Genomic DNA, 22,254 nt, shown 5'->3' on the forward strand with positions numbered 1-22,254 from the left:
TACTAAGATTTTATTATTATTATCATCCTGTTTTTGCGAGTGATAATGGTTTTTGGCTTGGGGCCTCTGTGGTTTTTCCTGGATGTGGGAACAGGGTGAGGTCAATGCCAGAAGCAGGGGTGCTTTGCATTGTCAACATCAGGATGTTTGTCATTTTATTTCAGTGTCTGCGAGCTCTTTAAATAGCAGAGAAATCTTCTGTTCCTTGAGGCCTTGAGGGAACAGGATTAAGTATCTGACTCTTCTTTTTAATTTTTTTATGTTTTATAATTTATTCATTTTACATCCTGACTGTAGCTCGATCCGTCATCTCCTCCCAGTCCCACCTTCCCTTCCTCTTCTCCCTATCCCTCTCCCCTAGTCCTCAGAAAATGGGAACCCTCCTTCTATACCATGACCCCAGCCTATCAAGTCTCATTAGGATCGCTTACATCCTCTTCCTCTGTGGCCTGGCAAGGCCATCCCACCTGGGGCCAGTGATCAAAGAGCAGGCAACAGAGTCCATGTCAAAGATAACACCTGTTCCTCTTACTAGGTGTCCCACATGGAGACTGAGTTGTCTATGGGTTACATCTGAGCAGGGAGTCTAGGTCCTCTCCATGCAAGGCCCTTGGTTGGTGCAACAGTCTCTGCAGGCCCCTCTGAGCCTAGATTTGTGGGCTCTGTTGGTCTCCTTGTGGAACTCCTGTCCCTTCCTGATCCGTCTATTCCCCCACTCTTCCATAAGACTCCAAAGTTTGGCTGTGAGTCTCAGCATCTGCTTTGATCCCCTGGTGGGTGGAGTCTTCCAGAGGTCACATAAGCTGGGACAAATAGAACAGGCACCGAAAGCAGATGCAGAGGACAGGATGGGAGCCTTCCAGATGGCCCCTGAAGCCTCTCTAGACCAGCGCGCCCCATAACCAGCAGAGGCCGCCTGCTTCAGGGGCAGCTGTTCTTTGACAGGCTGCCTGTCTCTTCAGTTCTCTTGCTCTCTTCATGTCTCCTATTTCTAATACACCTGTAACAAGGCATATTTTCCTAGTGAATGGCAAGCTTACTTTAAAACAATGAAGCGTGACAGTGTAAGGGCACTCTTGGATTTTTAAATTATTTTGTATGTGTGATTAAATCCCTTTTCTCCTTTCTAATTTAATGTCTCAATTTTCTTCTCTCTCCTTTTAAAAAGGACACATTCATTTTCTCCCATCTTTAAAAAAGTACCATCCCTGAAATCACCTTAATAATTAATGCTCTCATTTCATCTCTGATCTATCTGTATCAGGCCTGCTCTACGGGTACCCATGATGGACAAAAAGGTGAGAAGAGGCTGCTAGGGCTGTTCTTCATTGTCTCCTGCATTGGTGCTGGTGTCATGCCTGGAATTCTGCTTCTTCTAGAGTTCCTTGGTTCAACAGCAATAGCACAACTGGCTGCATACACTTTCCACACTTTCGTGGGAGACTTGTGGGCACTCCCCCCACTCATGGGACCTTCCCACATGTCACCCCAAAGCTTGGCAGAGCTACAAAGCTGGCAGTGGAGTTTCCCCAAGGGAATGTAAAGCTGGCTGCTCTTTCAATAGACAGCGCTGAGGGCCATCTTTCCTGGAGCAATGACATCAGAGCCTGCAATGGTGAGCCCACAGAAAAGTTACCTTCTCCCATTGTTAACAAGAAAACAGGAATCTTGCTGTCCTGTTGGGTGTGTTGGATTCAGCAGAGGGGGAAAAGGGAAGAACGGGGTATTCCTATGATGGCCTGTGTGATTCATGTATGACCATGATAAAAGCTGTCTAACCTCTACCATTGTCGGGACCTTTGATGAAATTCTCAGAATAATTTCTTTTTCTTCGGTTGACATCAGGAAACAGGGTTGCTATCCCAGATGACTGGAAGGATGGTGATAGTGTGATGGTCCTTCCAGCCATCCCTGAAGAGGAAGCCAAACAGCTTTTCCTGAAGCAATCTTTACCAAAGTGCTCCTGCTTGGCAAAAATATCTCTAGTCTACTTTGTTGGGACTGCAGATGCTCTCTCAGCACTGGATGGAAAGATGACAGCTGTAACTCCTGTTAACTTGTAGCAATTTCATAAAACACACTGGTGCCATTATAGCTGAGGTGGCTAGGTCAGTGGCATCCTGGCTAGTTAAATGGAAATGACACCAAAATGTTCTCATGATTCTTCACTCTGCACCTTCACCAGCACTCCAGCCTGTCACATGTGTGTGTGCGCGCGCATGTGTGTATGCATATGTGTATGTATATGTATAAGTATATATTCTGTGTTTGAGACTCAGGCATTGCTGTGTCCCTGCAGGTTTGTAATCAACAAGATGGCAATTTATGCCATCGTTTTAGTTGTCCTAATTGTTCTCTTCTTTTACACATTTTGGAAAGCAATGGACTTCAAATTAAACTCTGTCTGAAGCATCTAGTATAGAACCCAGGAACCTGCAATGACACATATATTCTTCAATACTCTATTTTTTTTGTACTTTTAAAGTACATATCTGAAGTGGGAACAGCAAGGAGGGAGTTCTTTAAGTATTTTGTTACAAAAATAAATTGTGTTACATATAGCCAAATATTCCGTTGTGTATATGTACCAAATTTTCATTATGTAATTGCCAGGTGAAATATAAAAAAAATAAATTGTGGTAACTTTCTATTGAGGGAGAATATCAAGGAGGTTCCTTTCTCTGCCAAGAAAAGAGGTGGACACAGAGGTGTGAGCAACACAGTGTGGCACCTCACAGCATTCACATTATCAGTCTTTACCAGATTACCTACCAGTGGGCTACTCTTCTCTGAGGTGTTTTTTCTTTACATCAACAAATAAAGCTCTTTGGTGAAACTTGCACAAATAAAGATGAGAGGCAGGCAACTACCTGTAGATGGCAAGGCAATGGGAGACTTGGAAGCACACAGGTGGGAAACATAATGTGTATAGTCTCTGAGGATTTAACGGGGTGCGGTGCAGGGCAATTCTGCCCATTTTCAACAGGCATCACTAGTCTCCTACTAGGCCTGCCCACGATTAGGCTATGGCAAAGCTACAGATCCAAGGATAGTGGAAAAACTGGGGTGGAGAAGTTGGGTCTGGTAGCATATACCTTTAGCCTCAATACTCAGGAGGCAGAAGCAGGCAGATCACTGGGAGTTCAAGGCCAGGCTTGTCTATATGAGCAAGTTCCAGGCCAGCCAACACTACATAGTGAGATCCTGACACAAAAACCAAAACAACAAGCTGTAGCGTAGCTACATAGCTTGCTGAACTGGCTGATTAAAAATGTCTGTTGTGGAGATTTGGAACCGCAGATTACCATCTGAAGAATGATGAAGGGTATTGAAGAGAGACCTAGTAGGATGACTGGCAGCTACCTGAGCTGTGATCTCTTCTCCAATCTGATTTTCTAGACAGGCATTGTTCAGTAGAGTTTTCTGTAGTGATGGACACATTTCGTTTTGCACTGCCTAATACTGTAGTCACAAGCCACATGTGCTTTGTTATAGCTGTTTCCCTATAGTTGCTGTGATAAAATACCACGGCCAAGAGCAACTTAGGGTGGAAAAGGTTTAGCTTTGGCTTACACAGTTCTGCGATAACATCCATGATGGTGGGCAGCATGGAAGCAAGCTGCAAGCTGGCTAAATACACGCTTTCATGCTGCCGTAGAAATGAGAAGGAGGAGGAGAAAGAGGAGGAGGGGGAAGGAGTGGGGGAGGGAGGGAGGGAGGGAGGGAGAGAGAGAGAGAGAGAGAGAGAGAGAGAGAGAGAGAGAGAGAGAAAGAGAACAGGACAAGGACATACTCCAGCAAAATCCCGCTTCCTAAAAGTGTCACCTTCCTGAACAGCATCCACAATTGGGGATCAAATGTCCACAGACAAAGTCTATGGGGGACACATCTCCTTCAAAAACTGCATGTGTGTGTTTTTCTGATATTTGAAATTTAGAATATAGCAGCCAAGGGACTACTCTTACAGTTTATTTAATTAGATGCCAAAGCCTTTTTAACTCAATGGCTGACTGTGAACTTGGCTGTCATATTCCTAGTGAAATTTATTTCACATGACTACAATTTTGAAGAAAGTAAAAGATACACATGACTTTGTTGGCCTGAGCAATCCTGTGGCCAAGCCAAAGGTTGCCACATACAGGGAAGAGCAATCTCTCCATATGTCAAAGTCAAGAATACAAGAAATTCTGTTTTTCCTTTCCCCTCTCTTGCTTTCCCTCCTCTTTTCTTCTGAAAATGAGCTTCGCTTTTAAGGTGCAGAAATTACATTTCAGGCCATCCCACACCTTGGCTGCAGTGCTTTCTGCTCCTCTGCTATCTTAGCAGCTTCACACCCAGCTCTTTCAGCTTTTCCGGAAAGATGGAACCTCTGTGGCCCCTCAGGGGACTGCCACCCTCACCACATATGACTTAGATGCTGCGAGACACCATGAGAGGCATTTCCTGCTCTTTTTGGTAGAAAGCTTCACTATTAATTTGCCAGGCATGGGCCACAGAAGGGGCGCGCACAGGCCGCTTTCCCAGACATATCCCCCAGAGAGCCAATGGTGGGGCAGTAAAAAACCCAGACCTCTGGTATAAACCAACCAAAGCCCTTCTTACTCCAGCTAGATGGCTGCCACTCTGCACCACTGTGCCTGTAACTAATCCATGGTTGGTTTTATGATATAGGAAAAAGGAGGAGGAATGATATACTGTGTATATTTCTTTTTCCACAAAAAAAAAAAAAAAAAAAAAATCACCCAAATAATCATGACCTCAATAAGTCATAATCCCTTCTAGAGGGATAGATAACATTTAATTTATTTTTGGGTAATGATAGAACCTCTTTGAATATCATCTGCTCCCCTTTTACTGTCTTAGTTTCCTCTCCTGAATCACCATCTTCAGCACCCCAGAAGCAGGTGAATTATTTACAAAGCAGGATATTATAGTCTTCATGAAAGCACGAGAGCTCATGTTCTTGAAATCCAAACTCTTTTCTTTAAAAGCTCCATTTTCTTCCATGTGTTTCTAAAGTCTGGCTTGAAAGATCAGAAGCAAAAACTTGACATCATTTTTCTCTTTGTGTGTGTGTTATCATACTTTCTCTAGGACAAAAAGCAGAAGATGCATGTTTAATATGGCTAGGTGATTGAGACACTAAATTCCTTGTTTTATTTATTGAAATTCCAACAGCCACACAAATCCAGGGGCCACCGTACTGAATAATACAGTCGTAAATATGATGAAGAACTATGTCATTTAAAGTCAGTGTTTGTAACGTCTCTCTGTCACTGATAGACACAAAGCCATACTTTATTAGGGCGTTGGTGACTTTTCCTGTCACTACGAGGAAATGCTCTGACAAAAGCAACTTGAAAGAGTTAATTTGGACTCATAATTTGAGGGTACATTCCATCAAGGCCAAGAAGTCATGGCAGTAGGCCCGCAAGGCAGCTAGTCACACCACATTGGCTGTCAGGAGGAAGAGAGAGATGGATGATAATCCTTAGCTTACTCTCTCCTTTTTATTCAGCCTGGAACCTCCACCCAGAGAATGCTGCTCTTCCTAACTCTGTTACCTGAAACTCTCTCTTACAGTCATGCCATAGGCTTGCGTCTCTGGTGACTTCAGATCCTCTTGAATGGATAATCATTATTAACCACCATGGTCATGTTTTTTTTTTTTTAAATATTCAAAGTAGAAATAATTTGTTTATATAAATATGATGTTGACATTATAGCCACATCCAGTCAGTTTAAAGCAAAGGATGCCTTGACTGGATAATTGGCTAGAACTCTTGACCTAATAAGCAGAGGCTGAATTCACAGTTAATTAAAGATTTCATGTTCATTCAGCCAAAACATGCCTCAAACCATCTTTTGTTTAGCTGGCCAGGGAGACACTTAGATCCATATTTAGGACATCTTTCTACTGTAATCAACATATTGAAAAAGACCTCGGGTCATAGATGCGATTCCATTTTTCAGAATAGGAATTTCCCTGGATTTTCCCCTTAGGCTAACTTTCATTGTACCCATCACAGCTGACTACACGGTAGTTTGTATGTAACTGGATTTGGAAAACAGTACTGTTTCATTTCCACCTACCAAAGAGCAGTGTTCTCTATTAGAGATGGGGAGACTGGCACTGAAAAGGGCCCAGCAGTTTCCCTAAAGCGGCTTACCAGGTGTGTGAAATTCTAGTGGGAACTCATATTTGTTTCACCCAGAGTCCCAGCTGCCCAACAACCCAGACTTTACTTGATACAAAATGATGACAACTAACGGGGATCACCTGCCATTTTTTCTTTTTCTTACATCTATCTATCTATCTATCTATCTATCTATCTATCTATCTATCTATGTGTTGTAAGGGAACTTGCAGGAGTCACATTTCTCCTACCACGTAGATCCTGGAGATTGAATACAGGTCATCAGGCTTAGTGACAAACATCTTTACCTGCTGAGCCATTTTGCTGTCCTCACCAGCCACTTTCTAAGGGCCACAATTACAAGCTGGTGGATGCCAGTGGGCCGTCCAGCTGATGCCCATTCAAGTCTGGTGGTGGAAAGGAGAAGAACATAGCTATGAGACCGGCATCGAAATCATACAAGAAAGCTGTCTCATGTTGGGCCAATAGAGAAGATGTCACCGATTCAATCTCATATATCAGCTTTTGTTTATCTACACGTTTGGAGAAGATTGAGAACAGCATTTTGGGATTCATGCTATGCCTGGTTCGAAACCCCTTGCAACCAAGCTTAACACTGTAACTGAACACCAATAAGGTGACCTTTCTCAATTTAATCAGCACATCCCTCTAGCACATCTTCCTGCGAAATTCAGCACGGAAACGCCTCACATTCACTTGAGATGTAATAGGAGCCAGACGCTCACTCTGTTTGCTGTTGTATCCTTGGTTTCACCTTTTAAGCACGGAAGATATTTCCTTTACTAGAAGGCTAAAGCCTAAACGCCTTGGCAACACTGCCGTCTTCCACCTCGGTGCTAAAGCTGTCCTTGCAAACTTTGGACAGAGGAAAGGTGGGAGCGGCGAACTACAAATCCCAGCATGCACGGCGCATCCCGCACAGGCGCATGGGGACCACCCGGCCAGCTGGCCAGTGGAGCCAGCCTGCAGAGACTCCCCGGTTCGCTCGCCGGGCTGGGGCTTGGAGCTGCAGCCCGGGCGGACCGGCGGACGCCGAGGGCGGCCCCGGGCGTGTCACTGAGAAGGATGCGGTGGGCGGAATAGGCGGAGGTGCTCTCGGGAGGCTGGGCGCGGGCCAGGCGGCTCCCCAGGCTCCGCAGTGCCGCCGCCGTCGCCCGGGAGGCTGGGCGCGGGAGCCATGTAACCCTGCGGCGGGCTCCGGGCAGCTCCGTTCTTCCCCAGCTCCCGGGCTAGCGCGGCAGCGGGGCCACGATGAAGAAGCAGTTTAACCGCATGCGCCAGCTGGCCAACCAGACGGTGGGCAGGTAGGTCACCTGCTGGCCACCCGGGGCCGGCACGCCCGCGGGGCTGCATCTGCCAGGCGCAGGTGATGGAGCTGCCCGGCCTGGAGCTCCTGTGCCCCTCCTGGGTCCGCGCGGGCGAGCAGGCTTGACCTCTCCTCTCCCGACCCAGACCCCTGTTCGGTTCCCGCCCGCCGGTCTAGGCTTGGGTTGCCCAGCTCAGAGAGTGACGCATCCTTCACCTGCGTCCCCAGCTGGACCTTCACCTTACCCTCCCTGCTTTTCCTCGGAACTCCGTCTTCCTCTGGCCGTGTTCTTCCTGGAAACAGGTGTTTGCTCTGATGGAGCTGGTGGCTGCGGAGTCGCAGGCTGCCTCTGGAGATCCCTTCCTCCCTGCGCCCAGTTCAGGGCGGCTTAGGGTCCTGGGGTAGCGTTGGGCCTGCTCGATACCCCGGTTTCCCCCTTGAGCCCTGTTTGTTTTCAGGGACTGTGACTGTCTGAGATGCTGGATCACTTTCCTGGAGGCTTTTCTTCAGCGTTTGGGGGAGGGGAGAGGATGGCGGGGAGGAGGGAAGGTGCTGGTGGCATGGCGCTGCTGTGGGCTCAGTCCCAAGACTGATTTCAGTGGAGGGAGGGAGGGTGCGGAAAGCGGAGGTCCAGCTCCCTTGGAAGATGAGAGGGTCAGAGGCTCGCAGCCAGGTAGGGGATGGGGGCAGTCTCCCCTCCCTCACAGTCCGGAACAGCTCGGGCCCTGGAATCTGCAGGACCCAGACTGCCCTCATCTTGGTGAACATGGACTAGATCTGGGCCAGTGTCTCCAGGAGCGGATCTGCGGGGTGCCAAGATCTATTAAGGTTACATAAGGATTCTGGTGGGTCGCTTCTAAAGCTAGACATTCTCGAAACACAGGCTTGTTAGGTAGAGGGGATTTTTCACGGATTCTCTGTGCCTGGGGAAGAATTTCTGTGTGGTTGTCAAAGGAATTCAGGTGTGCGGTTTAAAGCAATCAGAGAGAGAGGAGGCCAGCCTTGGGTGCAATTCAAGTGCGTGCTTCACACATGGAGTGCTCTCAGCCAGGTTGGTTGAGAAACCAAATACCTTTCTTGGGTGGGAAGTGGAGCTTGAACTGGCACCTGGTAGGGTGGGGGTGGGGACTTCCCTGGGGAATAGAGGACAGCTCAACTCCATGGGAGCACACTGCCCTAGTTACAGTGGGCATTTGAGGGCAGGGGATGTGGTGGCTTCTCACGCTTTCAGGGACTCCAGATGGTTTCCAAGTAACAGCGTCTAAACTAGACTTCGGTTCATTTTCCCTTCCCAAACACATGTGCTTTAACATGAGGGGGAATTTATGAATAGCAGAGTCAGATTAGCCCAGATTTTTGGCAGAGTATTGCCACAAATATAGCCTCACGTGGACTGTCTATGTTGTGTTGGATGCGGAGATAGTGTTTTCTTGGTGCCTGGAGTGTAGCGGTTGGCTGTCTAGCTGACCACTCTTTACTGTTTGGGCTTCTGGATCACCGTCTGGGATCTGGCCTATGCAATGGCATTAGACATCTCTGGGGTCAGTAGGCCCCTCACTCTGACCATGGCTTGCTGCTTCTCATGGTCTTAGAGTGTTAGTTTGATGCCAGGATCTAAATGTCATGGGGATGGCATTCATGCTCTCTTCATGAAACCTGACTCATGTCTTCCTTTAGGACTTGTTTTTAAGTTGTGAGATTTTTGAGCCACTGACATAGGAACCTTATTTTTCACCTTCGTTCATGGGGGAAATGAAAAGTAAAGGTAATTTGGGATCTTTTTTTAAAGTGGTCTTACTTATTGAAAGAACATTCTTAAAAGTACAAATACTAGGGATGTGTCCTGCTTATCTGCCAGGTCTGTGGATGACCAGCTTTTACAAAGTGAGGCCCGACCTGTCTCTGTTTTGATGAAGTTCAAAGTGAACCCTTAAAGCAAAAATTAGTTCATGATAGTCTACTGCTTCAGCACCCCAATGCCATCTCATCCACCCAACACAGTACTCCAGTGACCTACACAACCACATCTGGCTGCACCCCTTTCTCTCCACATGCTCATTTTCTCTCCCCTTCTCTCTGTGCCTGAATGCCTGTCCCTTAACTTCATGTACTTCGACATAGCAAGCCCATCTCTGCCTTAGGGCTTTGTTCTTGCTGACCACTAATTTTTACTACCTGGCTGAGGATGTGGTCTTCCCAAATAGCCTTCTCATCAGTAAGGACTTGGCTCAGGTAAGTCCTCCCTCCCTTACTCTTGCTCATCATCCTTTTCATTTTTGCACAGTCCTCACCACTCTTTGAAAGCTTTTTTTTTTTTTTATTTGTAATTTTTATTTTTGCCTGTCTGTTTCCAATAGAATGTATTGATCGCCCTTCCATGCCAAGAACATACAGCGGTACCTTGTAGATAATTGGTGCTCAGTCAATATTTATTGCCAAGATTAAAATGGTTTACTCCGGCCCTGAGGGGAATGAAAGGTGGTGCGGTGAGGCTCTTCCTATTGAGAATGTTGAGAGGCGTGACCCTCTGCTTGGGGAAAGGAATTTGCTTCTTAATCATTCACTGGCAGCTCGTGGGGCTGGAAGTTTGGGTGGGCGGTGTGGTTTCATGGAGTGCTTTGTAGAGTAGCTTTAGCAGACACTCAATTCTCACTCCGCCGGTTTGGAAGTAGCGTCTTCCTTCTTTCTGGAAGATGTGTGAACTTGAGAGCTTCACTTCTCCGCAGCTCCCCACCTAGCTCACTCTCTGTAACTCAGAGGTTCTGGGATTATTCCAAATGTAAAACTTCTAGGGACTGGCTCCTGTCCCTTGAACAATGCAAGGATGGCCCTCCGTGAATGTACTCCTGGGTTCTTAGTACTTTGCCTGGAGTTGGGCACGTGGAAGTAGAACTTCAGCAACTGTGGAAAGACTTGGTAAAGGCTCACTTGGTTTTAGCCTAGCATGCATGAAGCTCTAGGTTCAGTTCTCAGTACCACAAGATAACACATATCTATAATCCACTTGGAGGTTGAAACAGGACAGTCCAAAGTTCAAGGTCATCTTTGGCTTCATAGTGAGTTCAAAGCCAACCTGGGATTCATAAGGCCCTGCCTTGGTCATCTTCTGCAGTCAGAGCACATGCTTCTCTCTTGATTTTGTCATATCTGTTCTTTGACTTCTACCCACACTCTAGAAAGCTCTCTCTTGTCAGCCTGTACCTACTGGCTAGGAATACTGATTATCCAGTGGAACACGTTTGCTTGGGTGCTTAGTGATCTTGAGATTAGCTCTTTATACATTTTTTTTTTTCTTACTGGGAAAAATGGGAATAATGAAGTTTGCCCTGTGGTGATATAGGGATTGTAATGACAAGGGAGTTACCACAGAAAATTGGCTAGCACGGTGCTGCTGAGCTTGATGGAGAGTAGCTCCAGGATCCTTGGGCCAGCGTTCTGGAAGGCATGCTTATGCTCAGTATAAGACGATTCGCTGTCTCCTGTGGGTCTCACACTGCTCTGCTCTAGGAATATTACAGTGCCAGGCAAACAGAAGTCCTGCTTCCTGGAGCCTGAATTCTCAGGATGTGCTGTGCTTTTAATGGTTCATTTCCACTGTGATCTTTCACTTGTCGGTCATCTTTCTGACTTGATTTTAAGCTCCTGGGGAGGCAGAGACAATTTGGCATGTAGAGGGTTCCCTGAAATTCCTTGGCAACTGGATCAGAAGATCCATGCATTGTAAGTAGAGGAGTCCTGGAAAGTATTTTAAGATGGGGGAGAGCACCTGATGCTGCTTCTTTGATTTTTGTAATGGCAGTGGGTGCCTAGAGGAGCAAGGGGCAGATGCTGCTGGGCTGTGGGACTCAAAGGAGGGCTTAGCCTATGCCTTCTGGGTGGCACTGTTTGCTTTTTTAAACTTTTTTTTTTAATTAAATCTTCAATAGGGCCTAGTGTCTTCTGGGGTGTGACCCATCCTGAGAGACAGTGTTCTTCTTGGACGTGATATCTGGTTTGTGTTGTGTGAAACAAAGCACTGAGCCGAAACTTTAGCACCCAAGAGACCCACAGGGTGAAAGAGAAGATGCAAGAAGCAAACTCAGCCCTCGCTGAAGACTTGTTTTTCAGTCTGCATGTTGGAAGTACAGCAAGCCCCTGTCTTAGAGGGCTGGGATGAGGGTGAAGGGAGCCTGGCGTGGTGAAGGCTCACCAAATGGACCTTGAGGCTTTGGTCATCTTTCTTTAAAGCTTGCTCGGTCAGTCCACGGAAAACATTTGCCTTCCATATACACAGTCTTGGAAATGGATCCCAGTATTAACTGCCCAACAGCTTTGCATGAGGTCTGCCCTCGTAGGAAAGTGGATGAAGTTCGAGAGTAGGCAAGAAGCGACAGGCTTGTGGGCTTGTAGGTGGGAGCAAGGCTGTTTGGGTCGCACTGGATTGTGTGGGCTGAGAGGTGCTAAGCTGGGGGTGGAAGAACAAATCTTGTCTCCAGAGCTCTGCTTTCCATTCCTCGACTGCTAGCGAGCACGACAGAGCCGAGAGCTTGGTTGCTCCTGCAGCCTTGCCAAGCCTCGCTGCCGTAGCCCAGTCTGCACTGCTGAACTGCAGCAGGCCGTCCAGGCATCAGCCAGTGATCCCAGCTGGTTGTGAGGCGGCCTCAAGGAGCTCTGGACATGGCCTGCATTTCTGCTCCAGCCAAAGCCACCGAGGATCTTTTCCCCAAAGCCGCTGCCTGTCCTTCTGTGGGCCTCCAAAAGTCATCAGTCAATCAATAGGACCAGAGGAGAAAGTCAGAACAAGCCTAGATTAGTCATCACCAGCCTTTCTGCTGGCTGTGAGTTGGACTTCTCAGACCAGTGCAGGCTTCTGCAGCCACCTTCTGAGAGTGCAGCGTGGCTCTTCAGAGTAGAGACCCTCTTCAGCTGAGGCCTGGGAGCCTAGGTGGGAGGGACCTCCTGCTGAGGCGTGGCTTTGTGAGGATGGAGGGCTAGAGGAGGGCCTTTGCCCTTAGTCCTCCCTGCCTCTTACCCTGCAGGCCTGCCTCATCCACCGGTCAGCAGGAGGCTGCCTGGGTTTCTCTCAGTCCAGACCTGCAAGTCACTGTTGAGAAAGCCCTCCTCCCCCCCCTTTTTTTTTCTTGAGTAGCAATTAATCATCTCCCCTCCCATTTTCCTTTACCAGAGGAATTCATCAGCAATGATTGGTAATTTTTTAATAATGGGTGATGGGTGATAAGAAGCATTGTTTTCTTGTGGCTGTTTAAAAAAGTTAATTAGTAGCCATGTGAATAAAACAGTAATTTGTGGTTATTTGTTTTAGAAGGATCTGTAATCATCCCTTTTATTAGTAGTCAAGAGCAGATTATTTCAAATGCTATTTCCACAATGATGGTAAATAGTGAAATTATGCTTTGGCTCAGTGCTGAGGCTCTCAGAGCTGAGAGAGCAGGTTCAGGGGAGAGAGGGCAGCTGATCCAGCTCTCCTTGGGTTCAGGAACTTCCTTGCTGTTTTGGAGAGCTGCTGTGGTGTCTAGCAATTTGAAACTTTCCTTTCTGTCCAGGAAGCAGATGTCGCTTTCATTTTCTAACTGTAGAGATTATTTTTAGAATAAATGTTTATTTTCCCACAGAATTCAATTATTTTTAAGTGTTATTTTTTAACATTTATGATTATTATTATCATTTATTACAATTTATTAAAGTTGTATCCCGGCTGTGGCCCCCTCCCTCATCTCTACCCAATCCCACCGTTCCTCCCTCTTCTGCCCCTATGTCCCTCCCCTAGTCCACTGATAGGGGAGGACCTCCTCCCTTTCTGTTTGATCCTAGTCTATCAGGTCTCATCAGAACTGGTTACATTGTCTTCCTCTGTGGTCTAGTAAGGCTGCACCTCTCCAGGGAGAGGTGATCAGAAAGCCTGCCACTGAGTTCATGCCAGAGAAAGCCCCTCATCCCCTTACTAGGGACCCCACTTGGAGACTGGGTCTACAGGCTACATCTGAGCCAGAGTTCTAGGTCCATGCATTGTCCTTGGTTGGGGACAGTCTCTGCAGGGCTCCCAGGGCTCAGGTTTTATTTATTTATTTATTTATTTATTTATTTATTTATTTATGGCTCTGTTGCTCTCCTTTTGGAGCTCCTGTCTCCTCCAGGTCTTTCTGTCTCCCCCTTCTTTCATAAAATTTCCTGCACTCTACCCAAAGTTTGGCTATGAGTCTCAGCGTCTGCTTCGATGCCTCGATCAGTAGAAGCAGAGGCAGAGACTCTTAACCGTTATTTTTAGCTGCGTAAGTAAGTAATATTTATCATAGAGAAATGATAAACTTACGGATGATGGGGGGAAGTCTAGTGATTCTCCCCCTGGAGGCACGGTCAGTACGTAGATGCAGTCTGTTAGCGGGCAACTACCTCAGTTGTATGAGCTTCCTGGAGTGTGCTTGAACAAGCTACCGATGCTATCCTGTAGGCTCACCCTTGTATTTGCAGTCTATTGTTGGTCCAGATATCACCATGGGCACATGATTGTATATTCTGAAAGAGAACAGTGACTGTATTATGTACACTCTTGTAACCTTCTTAATCATCTTCCAATTGTGTTTTGAATATGATCTCATACCAGTAAATACATGTGTGCATATAATCAATAATGAAATGTTCTAGGGTATGTAATAGTCCACCATAGCTAACTGGTCTCTCTCTCTCACACACATGTACACACACACACACACACACACACACACACACACATACACATTGCTTTTCTATCCTTGGTAGAATTGTCCCTCTCTCCAACTCTATCAGCAACTAATACAATGACTTTTAGTTGTTGAAGCCTTTGTGTCTTTGACTTTTAGTTAGCTTGAACTTTTTCCTGGGCATTGATTGCTATTTCTGAATCACCTGCATTTGTTTTTTTTTTTTTTGTTGTTGTTTTTTTTTTTTTGACCCTCCCACTTTCCAAATTCACATTCATGACTTTGCTTGATGTTTAGGTAATTTCTACATATGTACCTGCTTGGTTGCTTCCTCTACACATTTCACTTGTGAGTTCCTGATTTCCTGTAGATTTTGGCTTTGTTTGCTTGTTTGTTTGTTTTTGTTCTTGTTCTTTTTTCATGAGGAAATCTGAAATTTCTGGTTTGGGAAATTTCTGTTAATTTTTGGCTTCTGTTTATGTTCAGAACTCTTCCTCAGACCCAGATTATAGAAACAGTCAACAGTATGTGGGATGCCTTGACTTTCCCATACAGCCTGTCAGCCATCCGTTCCGGTGTGTGCCATGTGTGGGAAGCCAGGTCTCACTTTCCCAAGCCTCTTGTTTTTATGTTAGTTAACCTGTTATTGAATTGTCAGTGTAACTCCTATGTATTACATTGAAGTACCATTATCAAGTAGTGAAATATCACTTGTATGCTTGAAGATTTCTGGCTTATTTTCTTGGCCTGCCTTATCACTTCCAGTGCAAGCTGAGGTGGGCTCAGCTGTGAGCAGTGGCAGGTTAATACTTATGCAACAGTGTTTGTGGGGACGGTAGAGTTAGGCTGGACCTTGTACCCCAGATTCTGTTAGGGCTTTTCCATGGCCCAGTCACTAGAACTCTGAGCCTTTGCCTAGGACCATTGCAGTCCAACCTAGATGACTGCCTTGTGGAAGGAAGGTGCTTATTGCCTTTTGTGGTTTCTTACATATGTGTATTGAGATGGAGAAGAGTGCCGTCTCTGCAACATTGGGTGTCCTGAGAATGCATCTCAAGAGAGCGGCATCTGTTTATTTAAGCCTGTCTTGATCCTCTCCTGCAGTTAGTTACCGATTAGGTCATCCTTGATCATGCACACACACACTTTGGGGATTAGATTCGTTTGTTTTGCTTTTTTTTTTTTTTTTCTCTTACCAATGCTTTTAAGTGATTTAAAAGTTGGGTTACAAGATTCTCCTGCAGATCATTGTATCTTTTGCAGATAATGATTGTGCATCGTTTCTGTAAGGGTTTGCATTTACTTCGTTTTCTTGTCTAATTGCATTGTCCAGCACCCACAGGAAAGCACTATGATACTGTGGTAATGCGCAGGCACCTATGTTATCGACTTTAATATAAGTGCATGGTGGTTATTTTCAGAGGTGTTTTCTTTTTAAATGTACATTTGTGTATTTGTGTATATGTGCATATGTGTGTAGAAGTCAGAGGACAACTTATAGCATGTATGTTCTAGGTATCAAACTCGTGTGGTCAGGCTTGGTGGCCTACTGAGCCATCTTACCAGCCCTTGAAAAAGTTATAAAGAAATATATTATTTTACTTTAAGATTTTCACTTATACTGAAGCTAAATTTGACTTGTTATTATCAAATTTAATCAATGAGAACTCCTACCCATGTATATATTATAACATATATGTATACACACACATATGTATATATATACATACATATACATATAAATAGAAGTTCCGACTGTGGTCTGTTGATGCTTTCTGTATGGCCAAATTGAACTTATTGTTTGAATGGATTTGACAACCTTGTTCCATTTCTCACACACGTTGGTTACAGTATAAAAATGAATGGCCCCTTCTCTAAGGAGCGGTGAAACCAGGACTTGGCATTCTTTGAAGCTTGTAAAATTTCCCAAGGATATTCTTTGGATATGACTCTTCGACGTATTTCCATTTTCTTCAGTGGCCGTTGGACCAGTCATGTTTTCCAATCACTTCAAGTAACATATTTTTTTAAAAGATTCACTTTATTGTAATACTGATATTAAAACAAGTGACTCTGCATATGAATTGGACTTCCAGGGCTGTCTGACATGAATTTCTCTCTTTTCTCCCTTCACTAGCTTTGTCCCTGTCTCTCCACCCTCAGACCAGCTTTTAGGTCTAGGTTGCTCTTATTTGCATTCTCTTGTGAGTTCATTGGGTTTGTTTTGTCCTGCTCTGAGTGTTCAATGTCCCATGTTGTATGTGAGAATAGGTCAGACCCCAGTGACATAATGTCACCGTGTTTCATTTTGGGCTCATGAAAAATGGGCTGAGATGGAGGAGAGCACCCTCAAGGTCCGTGCTTCTCTGCGACGAGTCTGGGAATCCGACCTGACTCCCTCCATTGCTCTTCAGTACTGCTGAAGGTGAAGAGAGAATAGTGAGGTAGCATTTGTTGGCATTCTGGCTCTTTGATCTTTGACTTAGAATTTACAAAGGCCGCCTTGCTACCATGGCATTGGCTCGAGCTAGTCATCAAGTTTCCCCGGATGTGGCTGGCCCCACACCACCTCCTCCCCCTAGAATCACCAGGGCTTTCATTCTTTGTGCACAGCTCTCCCACTCTTGCACTGCCTCCTCAGGACAGGTCTCTGAGATTCTCCTAGCCCTCCACCAGAGATGGTCAGCTCCACCCCAGGGGCCAGCCTCAGGAAAGCAATCCTTTGCTGCTACTCATGGCCTCTGTGTGTTAGTTACAGGCATTTCCTACCGTGCTCAGCTTCAAAATTAGTTTTAACAAGGCTGTTTTCAAGTGCCCTTCCTTCAGTGGGGAGAATAATAGTGAAGGGAACAGAAAGTCTCTTCCTGCCACAGTGACATGATGCTTTCTGGGACTATTACTGGGGTTAAATAAGATAGTAAGTATAATATCCTCAGCATAACTCCTGATTATAATAAGGACTCAATAAATTACAGTTATTGCAGTCTCTTTGATGCAGAATATGACACCAGGGCCTCTCACCTGTGTTCCGAGACTTTGAAATTGATGGCCATTTGTCTTCGGCTCACGTCAAGCCCATTGTCCGTGTGTTTAGCCAAGAACATGATTTGTAGCATCGGTAATGGCAGTCATCTCCCATTCGGTACCTGTGCCTAATCGTCAAACCGGGCCAGATCTCAGCAGCTCCCGGCACTGGTCTGCGGAGGGAGGACAGCCCTTCCCATCCCAGGCTACCCTGGAGTCTATTCCGTACTTGCGCTGAGGTGGAAGAGTAGGATACAGGGCTGTGGCGAGTCACACCCTGGCTCCCAGTGTCTCTTCTGGAAGTGACATGTGCCACTTCTGCCATTTCATTGGCCAAAGCCAGTCGTTTGGACACACGTTGCTCTGCATTCAGCCCTGCTGCAGGCACGGAAAGAGCCAAGGAAGCAGCTTGCAGCACCCCTGGCAAGAGCCTTGGTGAGATGCTTTGTGAGGGCTGTTTTCATTGCAGATTCCATGAATCAAGTGGTGTTTATAGACCCACTTTGCAGATGGGGAAATGGAGGTAGGAAACAGCAGGGCCAGACTTGAGACCTCCAGATCTTGCCCTGGTACCATTTCTTTGCAACCACAGGGTCCCACGTTCTTTTAGACGTTGTTTTTAGAAAGGCTAATTAACTGCCTTTGACTTAAATAAAAATAAAACTGTCTCATTTCCTTTAAGATAATGGAGTGTCTTGTGTGTAAGCCTTAACCACAAAGAGCATAAATGAAATTTTGGTCAATAGGATATTCTTCCCTGTGTTTTCCTTCTGTAGCATCAGCAGAAAGAGCGAAAACGTGCCCTTTGAAGGTTCTTTGCCTTCTGCAGGGAAGGCAGCCCGTGTGTCTGCAAAAGACTTGTGGCTTCTTCCGCAGCGCAGGATCCCAAAAAGCCACCTGACAACTGTGCAAAAGGGTCAAGTCAAGTGGATGGCCTCTGGCCTCACAGTGGCCCTCACTGTGGCCCCCACACCCATCATCAGGACATCAGTCTGCCTCACAGGGACCCTCACTGTTGTGCTCCCTCCCACATCATCAGTGTGTGCGTTCCCACACTGTGATGTAAGCACTGTCAATTAAGTGTTCCCCGAACATGTGCATTTACATGACAGACCTCTCTTCTGCCATTGCTCCAGCAGGTCTGGGGCAGGGCAGCGAGCTGTGATGGCTGCTTGCACAGTGGGTGAGGGAAGACACTGGGAGCACCGGCTCTCGCTGAGGTGCTTTAATGACTGCAGTAGGGAAAGAGAAGAGCGTGCCTGACATCAGCAGAGTCAGGAAGTAATTTCGGTGTTGACATAGTTGCAACTATTTTTGTATTTTCCTAACATTGAGAAAATGTGAGAATGCAGACAAGAATGTAGGATGAGGACGCAGGATCCAGAAGTGCACCCAGAGGTGACGGCCAACACCAAAACACACTACATAGGAAAGACAGGAAGGAAGTCTGGAGAGAGGGAGGCATAAGCCTGCCGGGCCAGGAGCAACTTCTGCTGCTTGTACATTTACATCTGGATTCTTTCAAATAAACACACATTTCATTAAGGAACAAACAACAAAGAAGAAAGTCCTCCCAGGACTCAACAGGAGCAACTGTCGTTATTGTTTCTTACAATAATATTTTTTCTTTAAGGGCCTTTTTGGATCTGAATACAACATGTTTGCAGTCCTTTTGAGCCCTGGTTTTCAAACATGGGAGACAGCTCGTCTTTAGTGCTCTGGACACCATAGCAGACCTCCTTTTGTAGCATAGATTAGCCCACTATTGGGAAGTGATATGGCCCTGGACTTTTAGATCATTATTGATTAATTAATAGATTAACAATTAATAGATTAGTCATGTTTTTGAGGGTTTGTCGGTAATTTTTATTTCTTACTTTATCCTTTTTAACTATCTAGAAAACCTGTTATATTTATATATTATATTGGGGGCCATGCATATGGGTAACACGTGTGTGGTGGTCACGGCAGCTTATAAATATTGGTTCTCTCTGCTGTGGGCCCCAGGGAGGGGGCACAGGTAGTCAGGTGTGTGTGGCAACAGTGCCTTTATGCCCTGAGCCATCTTGCTGACCTGCTTCTCTCTTTATAAAAAACGTTATTGAATTATGTGTATTTATGAGGGACCTTGATAAATACAGAATGTAAATGTTTAAACCAGGGTAATTAGCATATTTACTTGCAGTACCCAGATCTTTTAACCTGCTATAAGGGTGATGTAGATTTTCAGGGTGTCATCTGATGTTTTGATGCTACTGCTCTGCATCCGTCTCTCCCTAGGTTGATCATGGCTTCATGCCGAAATACTTCGGACTCTGTAGCTTTGTTGAGGTGTGCAATCTGTTATTATCCGTCAGTTCTATTGTGGAGAGTGGAGGAGGAATTAGTTCTTCTGTTCTATTATTGCCAGGGCTTTTAACTTTTAGAGTTTTGAGTGTTTGTGTGTGTGTGTGTATGAAAGAGAGAGAGCGAGAGAGCGTGCCTTGGGAACCCAGAGGATTGGATGTGCACGGAGCTGGAGTTGCAGGCAGTTGTGAGCTGCTGAGGTGGGTGCAGTGAAAAGAACTCCAGTCCTCTGCTCTTAACCTCTCGTTGCCTCTCCAGTACCTGTTGCCTCCAGTTTTAAAGACAGCATTTTGGAATGTGGTCTGCCTCAGACAGCCCAGGACCAGAGCTTCTCCGTGGGCTGCCGGACCTCCCTGGTTAGAGCGGCAGACTCTGGTCTGTTTGGGTGGGGGCTGCTCTCTAAATCAAAGGAAAAGTTGAACAGAGTATCATGGGAATATCTCCTGGGAGCCTGGTCACAAGGAGGGCAACGAAGACTGGGGCTTTCCATTATGTGCTATCACTGGGCCACTCAGAAGCTGCACAGATCAGAGTTTAACTTGTCAAGCTTGGGTCGAATTGTTGGAAGGAATGACACCTGATTAAGCCAGCCCAGATGCTGACTGAGGTCTCTAGTAAGTGATGCTGGACCCTACCCATCTTGAGCAGCTTGCCAGGGTTTCCTGTCCTTGAAGGAAGTTATTTTTCACTTCTACATTTCTGGCTAATTTCTTCGTATCTAGCCCTGAGATAATTTTTCTTTCTCTTTTGAGATAAGGTTTTGTATGTAGCCCAGGCTAGATTTGACCTTGAGACTCTCCGCTTTAGCCTATGGCATGCTGGGAATATGCAGTTATGCCAACCTGCTCAGCTTCTCTATACCTTTTCACTTTGTGTCTTATCTATAGACCATGTCTATAGCCTGGATGATCACAGTGATTGATCCCTTATATCTAATCTTTCCTTGAGGTGATTCTTCCTGACTTTATACTATCCTCTTGGACACAGGCATGGAAGAATATAACATTTCTTCTGTGTTAAGTTTTCTTTTTGGAGACTGGAGGAAATTCTGTGTACTGCTAATTTATCTTAGAAATTGTCCTTCCTGGTTAGAGTTGTTTGTTTGCTTTGTTTTCTTATCTTGATAGAATCTAGGGTCATTTGGGAAGCGGGCCCTTCAAGTGAGCCACTTCATCAGATTGTCCTGTAGGCAGATCTCTAGGGCATTTTCTTGCCTCATGGTTGGTATGAGACCCCTGTGAGCAGGGCCACCGCTGGGCTTATATAAGAAAACAGGCTGAGCGAGCCATGGAGAACAAGCCAGGAAGCAGCATTCCGCCATGGCTTCTGCCTCAGCTCTTGTCCCAACTTGCCTCACGATGGAGTAGGACCTGACAGCTGTGAGTTCAAATACATCCTTTCCTCTCCAGTTTGCCTTTGGCCCTGGTGTTTTATTATAGCAACAGGAAGCAAGCTAAGATAGAGATTGGCAATCCATATTTTTACTTAAGGGGCTGGCAGATTCTACAAACAGGTTCTACATAGCCTGGCTATGTATATCTCTAGGAAGTCTATTGGTTTTAGTAATGACCATCATGATTCATTGTAGTTCACGCAGTTAAACAAAAACGGAAAACCTTTCTTTTGTAAAAGTTTATTTTAGTTGATTGAACACCATAATATTCATTGGGAACCTGTGGTGTTTCAGCCCATGTCATGCTTGCATGATGTATAAACAGCTGTAAAGGCATGCCGTTCGAGATGACAGAGCATGTCAGGCACCTTGGGCTTTGTGGCTCCTTTTGGCTTCCATTATTTTCTTTGCTTTGTCTTCATCAGTATCTTGGTCTTCTTGGCTTTTTTTCATGGTTAAACACAGCCGTTTGCTGTAAAGAAGGACGGGACATCTCCTGCAAAGTGGATGGCACTTGCAGTGGTCCAGTTCAAGAACACTGTGGTTCCCTGAGGGGCTGTGTATTCTTGTGCAGATTAGGGCTTACAAGTCTGGGTCCTGATAATGTCATTCATCATGTTTTGCCAGGCTCAGAAACACAAATATCTTGCTTCCTCTCAGATGCAGAATCTCTGTTTACTTTGCTATATGATATATACATGTATCTCTATCTAGGACACAAACATAGATAGGCAGGGTACTTGCAGAGGGGAGGAAGATAATGACTGGGGAGGAGATAAGAGAAGGCAGTAGAATGTGTACGACATGAAGGCAGTGGGGAGACTTGGTATGGAGGGTATGGGAGGGTACTGTGTGTGGGTAAATATAAACAAAAGATAATGATATAAATGTGCGAAACTGCCACAGTGAAACCCTTGTACGCTAACAAACACTTTAATGAAAACTAAGGCTGCTTGCAAAGCAAAGGTTTTTACTTCCATATTCATAATTCACAGAGTCAGGGAGAAAGGAGCATTCAAGAAGGTTGTGCTCATGGGCTAAGAGTCCTTTCATCTAGTCTAAGCCAATGTATTTCACATATTTGCACTTGACCTTCGACATGTACAGGAGGGAGGGGATGTGGTAGATTGGTGGGGCTCAAGCCCATGCCCTCGACTTTCTTCTGACTGTCAGGGAAGGTAGGTACAGATCCATCAGGACCCCTCAGAATTGGAGAGAGGGGCTTTCCTCTGAGTCACGAGGCTGTGGTGGAGAGATGAGTGCCTTGGTGAAATCAGAGCTCCTTAGAAATGAACACCAGGGGCAGAGGTGGTAGATTGGTCGGTGAAGTGCCTGCTTTGCAAGGGCCTG

The 22,254-nt window shown here is 45.7% G+C and overlaps 1 protein-coding gene across 5 annotated transcripts in view; it reads left to right on the forward strand.

The window, feature by feature from the left end:
• The first annotated feature begins 7,140 nt into the window (after positions 1-7,140).
• Positions 7,141-22,254, forward strand: part of Arhgap44 (Rho GTPase activating protein 44) — a 152,082-nt gene continuing 136,968 nt past the window's right edge. For 2 of the 5 annotated variants that reach the window (XM_060363499.1, XM_060363504.1), the window contains exon 1: positions 7,144-7,462. In XM_060363499.1, the coding sequence (XP_060219482.1) occupies positions 7,410-7,462 (53 nt within the window). In that variant the 5' untranslated portion in view covers positions 7,144-7,409. Of the gene's footprint in view, positions 7,463-22,254 lie in introns of all 5 variants that reach the window. The other 3 variants (XM_060363502.1, XM_060363501.1, XM_060363503.1) reach the window with 3 other exon arrangements.

The sequence above is a fragment of the Meriones unguiculatus genome, chromosome 11, assembly GCF_030254825.1.
Source record: "Meriones unguiculatus strain TT.TT164.6M chromosome 11, Bangor_MerUng_6.1, whole genome shotgun sequence".
Classification (NCBI taxonomy): Eukaryota; Metazoa; Chordata; class Mammalia; order Rodentia; family Muridae; genus Meriones; species Meriones unguiculatus.